The sequence below is a fragment of the Propithecus coquereli genome, unplaced genomic scaffold (genome assembly GCF_000956105.1).
Source record: "Propithecus coquereli isolate 6110/MARCELLA unplaced genomic scaffold, Pcoq_1.0 Scaffold221, whole genome shotgun sequence".
NCBI lineage: Eukaryota > Metazoa > Chordata > Mammalia > Primates > Indriidae > Propithecus > Propithecus coquereli.
The window spans coordinates 2,564,513-2,574,084 of record NW_012147301.1 but is presented as its reverse complement, the minus strand read 5'-3'; the positions used below and the strand labels follow the sequence as shown (position 1 = coordinate 2,574,084).

The 9,572-nt window shown below is 46.3% G+C and overlaps 2 protein-coding genes across 2 annotated transcripts in view; one reads left to right on the top strand and one right to left on the bottom strand.

Annotated features, from left to right (window-relative positions):
* Window positions 1-2,040, bottom strand: part of MTFMT (mitochondrial methionyl-tRNA formyltransferase) — a 19,157-nt gene extending 17,117 nt beyond the window's left edge. The window contains 1 exon segment of the mRNA XM_012644827.1: window positions 1,667-2,040. Within this exon segment, the coding sequence (XP_012500281.1) occupies window positions 1,667-2,040 (374 nt within the window).
* A 2,557-nt stretch (window positions 2,041-4,597) lies between these two features.
* The window catches only part of LOC105810794 (protein SET-like), a 10,618-nt gene continuing 5,643 nt past the window's right edge, over window positions 4,598-9,572 (top strand). The window contains 1 exon segment of the mRNA XM_012644826.1: window positions 4,598-4,672. Coding sequence (XP_012500280.1) covers window positions 4,598-4,672 — 75 coding nt within the window.

The window sequence follows — 9,572 nt, the reverse complement described above, 5'->3', positions numbered from 1 at the left end:
GTTTTCTGTGGTATGTGAGTTATACACAACTTGAAAAACAGTTCTTGTGGCTCCCAAGGTGAGAAGACATTTGAGTAACATGCTTCAGGAGACCTCGGGCTCAAAACTAGCATGAGTTAAATACAACTCACATGGCAGTTAGTGTGTTAAATTTAAAGAGCCACATGTAGCCAATGGCTACTGTTCGGACAGCATCATTCTAGAGAGGTCCTGTGCATACAGAAACATATATAGTAAAGATATTTTACACAATTGGGATATTACCACATACTGTTCTGCATTTTGTTTTTTTCCTCTTAACAATGATACATGTACTATTATGTGAGTCCTTTTAAAAAATGGGTTAAATGTACATATGCTTGTATAGGCACTTAACATTTCTAGAAGAAACTGAAGACAGTGGCTGTCTCTGGATAGAAGAACTGGGAAACAGGTGGAAGGAAATGACTTTTCACTGTATATCCTCTGAATCTGCAGAATTTTGTACCATAACCATGTGTCATTCAAAAAATACTTTTTAAAAAAACAAACAAAAATATATACCATGGGCATCATTCCATGGCAGGCAGTACATGTAGCACTACCTCATTCTTTTTATCTGCTGCATAGTATCCCAGTGCCCAGGGGCAGTACATTTATTTATTAACAGGTATTGCATGCATGTTTTGAGGAGTTTCAAGAAAAGGGAGTATGCACCAGGGCAGTAAAAAGAAGGTATAGGCGTAATGAAGCTGCTAAGTGAAGCATCGTCAGAAGAGTGGGGTACACGCAATGAGAGACGCAGGTGGCAAGATGGGAAACACCAGCATGTGGACAGTGTGCAAAGGGAACATGGAGTGAAGGGTGTTTCCTTCCGGGTGTGTGTACAGAAGGGTGTGCGGAGGGAGGAATACGGGATAGAGGATTGATGGAAGATTCACTAGATGAGGGGCTGTTGTGAAATATTTGCGGGGAAGAGGATATGGAGATGACAAAAATGAGTGTGTTGGGGGGGTGCGTCAGGAAAAAACGGAATGGGGAAATAAAAAAACCTAAGTTGGGGGAAAGAGGCAGAGAGTACATAAGGAATTGCCACCACATACCATGGACTTTCAGGGCAGGCTGGATTTCAAACAGTTTTTTTTTCCCAGTAAACAACATTTGTTAAATTTTATAAATACTAAATGTATACCTAAGAATTCTGATTTATAACTTTATTCTTCTGAAAACAGTTCGTTTTTGAACTAGGTCCTCGTCTCAGCCCCCACCACAACTGGGCCCCACTGTATACCAGAAGAACAAGGGGAGCAAAGGAGCGAGACGTGGGTGTGCAGAAGGGTCAGCGCCTGGTAAGAACACGCTAAATGATTGGAGGGTACACATTACATGGATGGGAGGCTGCAGGAGGCAGTGGAAAGAGGCGAACTTTGAAGTCAGACCCGGTTTTAGTCCCAGCCAGCTCAGCTGACGACCTTGGGCAATCGCATAACCTCTCTGAGCCCTGGTTTCCTCACACGCAAAACCAGGAGGTGGTGGGACCGGACCGAGGTGATGTAGGGAAAGCGCCCGGCACCGGCTTGGTGCGAGGGCCCCGTGGCGCTTGGAGAACCGACAGACAGGGCCGGGAGTGGAGGGTGTCGACTGGACAGGATGGGCGTCCAAAGGCTGACCGGCGGGTGCGGCGCACCTTCCGGGCGCCCGCAGACGCAGAGATGTGGGCCCACGCCGCTCCAGCGCCGCTGCTTTCCGCGACGAGGAGTCCAAAACCCCAGCGGGCGGCGGCACCGGCGCGGCATCGGTGCCTTCAGCGGCCGGGCCCCTCAAGCCCCAGCCCCTGTACCTGGCGACATGCAGCGCCCGCAGCGCCTCGCGGGCGAACTGGTCCGTGCCGAAGAAGAGCACCCGCCAGGGCGGCTTCTCGCGGACTCGGGCGTCCCGGCCGTCCTTCCCGCCGGCAGACCCGCCGAGCCCGGCCAGCGGTCGCCACTGGGGACTCGGCCTTCGGTCCACCGCGCCACCGACCAGCCGGGGCCCCCAGCAGCGCCGCACCAGCACCCTCATCGCCGCGGCGGCCGGCGGCCCACTTTGCGCAGGCGCACCGGGGCGGACATGAGAGCGCAGGCAGAGGGGTGCGGGGCCCGGACGAAACCTGATGGGCGGGGCCCGCAAGCGACTGGGCGGAGCCTGCCTGACTTGGCTGGAGGCGTGGCCTGTCTGTGCAGGGGTCGAAGGTCGAATTTGTCTGTTCAAGCATCCCGAGATTTTTGTCGGGTTTTTTTTTGCACTATTTAGCCAATCCCCCAAAGAACTCTTTGGGGAACAAATGAAACCTCCATGTAGTGCAGTGTCATTTTCTCAGCCATTATTACTGAGTACTTGCTATGTGCCACGCTTTGGCTAAGCATTTGATATGTTATTACGGTTAGTTCACACATCAACTGTATGAGGTAGACATTATTTCAGCCACGTTACTGAAGAGAACCTGAGGTTCAGTGACGCTAAGGGCTTACGTGCGCAAGGTCCACACAGCTAGTAAATGGCAGAGTAGGGTTGGGACTCTTGTCCATGTACTTCCAAGGCCTGTGATCCTAAGCATTTGGCCTTCGCAGCAATCTTACGTATTAGGCACCTGAGGAAACTGAGACTCAGTTACTTGCCTGTAGTCACCTTCATGAACTGAAGTCTCCATTCTTGCCCCTACCCTGTGGGTTCCCTCGCACACAGAGGGATACCACAGGGGGGATTCCTAGGGAAAATTGTCGGGGAAGCTTCTCCCCTAAAGACCTGTGAGGACCATTAGTGCTTAGATTCTGTGTTCCCAAATCCCTGCAGTGGTCTCCTTAGCCACAGTCACACATCCGTGAAGCCGGCTCTAAGCAGAGACCAGTTTCCATTCTACTCTCATTCTCCCACCTTTTCCCATCACATAGTCTTAAACTCAGTGAGCCTGGATCTCTCCCTTTTCCTAAATTATGAGCTCTGCACCTCCCTGCTTCTGTGCCTTTGCTCATGCTGTCCTTCCTAGACTGCCCTCGCACATCTCTTGCTCTCTAAATGGTATCCATTCTTCGATGCCAAATTCCACATCTTCCCTGAAGCTTTGAGCTCTTGCCTCCTTGGACTTAAAATCCTTGGACTTTCTTCGTGTGCCCCGTTAATACCCTGTAGGAACCTCTACTTCTCACATGGTTTGGTATTATTGAGGAAGGTTGTCTAATGTATGCATGGACATTGATACATTCACCCCTGCTGAATAGGAAAGAGAGGCAAAGAGGAAGGGATTCCAGTGATTCTGCTCATCCCGTCACATATGAGGTGAGTGAGAGGGACCCCAAACCCTTTAACCCCTTAATCAAGTTCTGTTCCAGTATCCTCTCTTAGGGTAAGCAGAATGTGATTCTAATATTCAAAGAATGGTCTTCTCCCATTCAACATGACCTAGAAATACAACCCAAATAGTCATCTGGATTCTTACTTAGAATTTGGCTGCTGTCTAAAGTGCGACCCTTTGTATTTGTGTTTATGTTATTTCTTCTCTTGTCGAATTTACGCTCCTTGAGTTAGAGAGCCTGCCTTAGGCTACATTTAATTTCAGCAGCTCAAGTTCTCCCAGATAGCCCTGCCACCTAGAGCTGCCTTGAACCACGCACAGCGTCCTCTGCCGACCACACAGCAGCTGCTCAGTCTTAAGGGCCAATCTATTTTCTCTCCTCCACAGAGCTTTCTCTCCTACCATTGATGTCTAACTTTCCAGTTAGCAAACACAAACTTCTTTTTAAAAACTCAATTTGCAGCGAACTTCTTAAAAAAAAAAACCCCCTGAACATGATGTTATTGTAATGGCTGAAGTTTTCTCAGGATGCTAAAATGAAAATAGTTCTGAAACTCTTAGTAGTGAGTTGGGGCATAGGGAGTTCCACTTCCAAGCCCGGGTAAATCCACCACTGGCACGACTATAAAGCATACAGGGAAGATGAGGACTCCAGCCCCGAATGGCAAAGAGTTTTACATAATAAATTAAGACCCCCAGAAAGCACATCCAAGGGGATTGGAACCCAGATAATGCTAACCGAAGTGGTGCTCCAGTTTCCAGAAGTTTCTCTTCCCCGATAAACAGAGTATGTGTGCCTGCTGAATCAATGAAATTACTCCAGGTTCTGAGCCTGAGTGACAGAACAATAGCAGTGTCATTGACATAGAGAAAGAACCTGCTTCGTGGTCAACATGACACACTTCACCTTTGTATGCTCTGAAACTGAAGTGATGAGCCGAGCAAGTGGAGATGTTTGGCAGAAAGCTGGAATGTGAGACTGGCCTCCATGGCTGGGGGGTGGGAGAGCCAACCTGGGCGTGGGATGAGGCAGGAAGCTTCTCCTCCCCCTGTTCCCATCATCCCACCCTACCCCTAACTGTGTGTGCATGATTTCTGAGGGGTGAGGACATCTGCCACAGATTAAGTGGGTGAGTGTGTGTGTGTGTGTGTGTGTGTGTGTGTGTGTGTATGTAATAAGCACTTTAGTGTTAAGAGTCAAAAGCAGGGAACACCCAGAACCCTGGGAGAGGTGCAGCAGGGGCATGAGGAGGAAGATGGTCAGAGCACTGGCTGGTAAGGCGGCCGATGCCCGAGTCCACGGCTGCTTGTGGTGTGGGCGGCAATGCCACGTGTGGCCAGGGGAAGGTCTGCTACACACAGGTATGTGCCCAGTGACAGGGGAAGGAACTGAACTCAGGGCGCAGCCCACTGAAGCCTTTTGGGATCAGTTCCCTAGTCAGCCGCTCCGTACACTGCCGTCTCCTGCCTGTGGTTGCGCCAGAAGTCCGCGAGGAGGTGCTGCTCACTAGCCTTTCCCGCCATTGATTGTGGCGGACAGGTCATGTGCTCCAACGCCTCTGTCTCTGTTTGTGCTCTCTGTGTTATTACTGTCTTGTGTCGTCTCAGTAGATGTCACTCCCTAATCTGTCTGTTATGGAAACCACAAGGGGGTTTCGGCCTAGATCCAGTTACTCATCGCGCAAAGATCCAATTATTGAGACAATGAGGATTGCCAAGGAAGAAAGAAATCTTTCAATAGAAAGGCATCTTGTTGGGAGAATGGGAGAGGCTGCCTCAAATTCATCTGCATGACTTATGGACATCATGGGCTTTTTAAGGAGAGGCCACGTGCCTTGCGGCAGATTGTGGTGCAATGAGCAAGGAGCTAAGTGCATTGGGGGCAGGTTGTGGCATCAGGAAGTCTGCCCAGGAGCCTTCAGAATCTCACCTCTTTTGTCTTGCAGAAAATCCACCATGTCAGCAGAATAACTCAAAAGGTCAAGAAGTTAGTTAAGGGAGAGGATAATAAAAAAATATATAGGAGTCATTGAAATTTGTTCGTAGAGCCAGTTAGATGTCCAGCTGCTCTGTAAATCAGGGATAGGGGTATAAGGCCATATGTGGCAGGTTACATGACATCTAAGGGACAGTAGGAGCCCCAGGGAGAGAAGCCACAGGTAGGAGAAACAGCCTAAGGAAATGGAATTTTCCCTGTTGCTGTTGCAAGTCAACCTAGTAAACCCAGGGGAATATCTCAAAATAGACTTAAAGAGATCAAACCTTAAAATCTTTAGTTTGTTCCCCAACCCCCAGGCAAAAGTGCTGTGCAATGTTAACAAAGCTGTCTGTTGTCAACACAGGGAAAGAATAGTTAATAAAATAGCTAAAGCTGTGGTTATTTCTTGTTCTGAGACAACAGTGTTCTTATCTGAAAACACTTCCTGATGCTGTTCTTTGAAATCAGGTCCCCACATATGGAGTGATAAAATAGATATCCTTTTATACCCAAACCATCTTTGCTACTTCCTAGACGGCCACTAGGTAGCACCATAGCTTTGTTCTCTCATCTTTTGCCCTCACGTGGCATTCACAACAGAGAGGGATGCTAGAAATGACTGCATGTGATTGATGTGCTCCATAGTTTTTCATTAGCTGATCAATAGTAAGCTTCCTTATTCATCAGGTTCACAATGTGGGGAAAGCTGTCAAATCAAAAAGAGAACCTCAAGCTAACCTGTTAGTTTTGTATAGGTAAAGTGCTACTGTGAATCTATTATCATATATCCTGCTCATGCGTAAGGGCTATCAATAAAATTACTTCTAAGATTTTTCCTAGAATTATAATAATTTTATTAGTTGGAGGTGATTATAATATCTGCCTTACATTTTACAAGGCAGATTGTGATACTCCAGAGATCTGTCAAAACTGTCCCGGTCTATAATACATCCTTCCTTCTGTGATCATCTAATGATCATCTAAGTGTGTATGTAAGAGCTATGGAAAGGCTCATTTGCTCATGTCCTACTCTCCTGTGGGGAATTCCAATCACCTCCACTCTGATATACTTGACTCTGTAATAAAGTAAGGCAGAGCTCCCCAGTCTTGGCATCAACAGCCGGTTTCTCCTCTCTCCTCACACTTGCCCAAAGGCCCTTGTATATAAATCAGAGATCGTGGCTTCTGAAAGAAATATCAAAAGAAAACTTTACACCCTTGGTGGTAAGGACGGTACCAGGTACTCTTTTTTTTTTTAAAAAAAAACAAAACAGCTTTATGGATATATAATTCTTATACCATGTGATTCACCCATTGAAAGTATACAAGTCAATGGCTTTTAGTGTATTCACAGAGCTGTGCATCAATCACCACAATCAATTTTAGAACTCCCCAAACAAATCCCATTCCTCTTAGCCACCCTCTCCCAAGCCCCCATTCCACCTAGCCCCAGGCAACCACTAATTTACTTTCTGTCTCTAATCTACAATTACATTTGCCTATTGTGGACATTTCATATAAATAGAATCATACTATATGTGGTCTTTTGTGACTGGCTTCTTTCATTTACATAATAGGTTTTTTTTAGAGACAGGGTCTTACTCTGTCGCCCAGGCTGGAGTGCAGTGGTGTGATCATAGCTCACTGCAGCCTCAACTTCCCCAGGCTCAAGCGATCCTCTCAATGCACTCGCTTCGGCCTCCCAAGTAGCTGGAACTACAGGAGCGTGCCACCACACTCAGCTGATTTTTTTATTATTTTGTAGAGATAGCGGTCTCGCTATGGTGTCCAGGCTGGGCTCAATCTCCTGACCTCAAGTGATTCTACTGCCTCAGCTGACCCAAAGTGCTTAGATTGCAGGCATAAGCCACTGTGCCCGCCTCTAATTATTTTTTTTTTTTTTTTTTTTTCCTTGAGACAGAGTCTCACTCTTTTTCCCGGGCTAGAGTGAGTGCCGTGGCGTCAGCCTAGCTCACAGCAACCTCAAACTCCTGGGCTCAAGTGATCCTCCTGCCTCACCCTCCCAAGCAGCTGGGACTACAGGCATGCGCCACCATGCTCGGCTAATTTTTTTTTCTATATATTTTTAGTTGTCCAATTAATTTCTTTCTATTTTTGGTAGGGACGGGGTCTCACTCTTGCTCAGGCTGGTTTCGAACTCCTGAGCTCAAACAATCCGCCCACCTCGGCCTCCCAGAGAGCTAGGATTACAGGCGTGAGCCATCTAATTATCTTTTAATCAATCATTCTTAATTTTTAAAAATCTCATCGAACAATGATTAACCGTTCATTGAAAATGAATTTCTACATTGAAACTACTGTGAAGTCTTCCCCCTTACAGAAAGGTTGTAATGAAACTTTGATTAAATAGTCATAACTACATTGTTTGAAATGTTTTCATCAATATGGGGGCCAACTGTGTACCACATAGGTCCCCTCAAAGAATGCTTACTTGCTTGTGAAAGATGAGAGCAACAAAATGCAGACAACTTAACACGCAATGCTTACTTGGCACTCTGACATTCCTCAAACACATTATGGAGTAATTCATCTTCAAAATGAAGTTGCTGTGTATGAGAATGATTAAACCATACCTCATGTAGCTAAAAGGAAAGGCTGGTAGACTTTGATTTTTTATTCTACTCTTGGACTCTGATTTAGTAGGGTACTGAGGAAGATTTTTGGTTGTACTATAACCAGGAGGAAGAGGTCAAAGATATAGAAAGAATTAAGGATTATAAATAAGGGTCAACAACTTAGAAAGTCTGAAATGCTATAGATAAGGATGAAGGTGGTGGCTGCAGACTGTTTTTTCTTGGAGAAAGTACATGTTGTACTTTGTTTCATTGTTTCACACCAGTTTCTGCCGAAACTTCCTATACTTTGCAAATATTCTGAAATGCTTCCAGCAAAATGTGTGTCTGTTGAAAAAGCATTTGATCATTGAGATTGTTAGGTTTGTTCCAGGTGGGAACCCAAGAAGTATGTGATCATAAAGCCTGTGAAACAAAAAACACAGAAAACCCAACCCTCCGTAAAACCCAAAGCTTTCCCCTCCTGCGATGTGGACTCTCTTTGGCCTCCACCCAACTGCATCCAGATGCTCAGAATAAAACAGCATTTTGCTACACATAAGGCTTCATGTGTCTTCCTCTCAGCTCCGGACCTCACAGAGATCATCATGTTCAGCCTAAAGATGGCTTCCCCTGGACACCCATGGCTCCTCTCAGCCACCCTGTTACAGACGAAAGCACCAAGTCAGCGCTTAAACAGCAATAATTTTGGACTTAACTGCCCTACCTTTGCCAAAAATTTCCTCACCGATTCCACTATTTGGTTTTTCTCTTCTCGGGGTTTAACATAAAAATTAGCCCCTAGAAGAAATGCATGGTTCTGTTGGTACTGTAATTTAACCACTGCTCTGATCCTGGATATTTAGGGTGTCTTTTTTTTTCTAACTGTTTTAAACAACGTTGCAGTGAATATTCTTGTACCTACAACTCTGCTCCTGTATGGCATCATTTCCTTACATCACCACTTTCTGATTTCATTTTATTTTCCCTGAAGTTTTCTCTACTGAGAAGATAATGTGCTGCTGTTGGGAACTTGGACCAACTATTGTTTAAACTGAATTATTAAACTGGCTCCTAAGTGTAAGTGATGCTGGTGAAAATGAGAGTGAAAACAAACTGCTAGCCAAGGGCCTGTCACCCCTCATGGTGTCAGCTGATAATGGATGGCCCACTCCAAGGGACAGAACAGCCTCACCTGGAAAGACAGAGCAATTTCCACCACCTTGAAGCCTTTGCTGACTGTCAGCCTAGAAGGCATCGCATCTTCAGTGTGTGGAGGCAAGAGGTTAGGAAGCAGAAAGCTGCTTACCTGTAGGCCCTGGAGCTCAGGGCAGGACTCTACCTCCTGGCCCCTTAACCCTGAGCTGAGGTTCAAGTCTCTTTCCAACCCCCAGCTGAGGGGTCAGGTCCCTGGACAGCTCAGCAGGTGTTGTCTACCCTCCTCCATCCATCATTCTTTAGGAAAAGGGTTCTCCTTCATACTGGTTTTTTACCTTACTTAGCAGAAGCTAACTGGTTGGTCCCAGGGAAAAATCTCCCAAGTTTAAAGGACTTGGGCTTCATCATTCATTACACAACTGGCCTCTCCTGATAATAATTCCTTTTCTTTTCTTTTTTTTCCTGAAAGAGACAGGGTCTAACTCTGTCACCCTGGCTAGAATGCAGTAGCCCAATCAGAACTTACTGTAACCTCTAACTCCTGGGTTCAAGC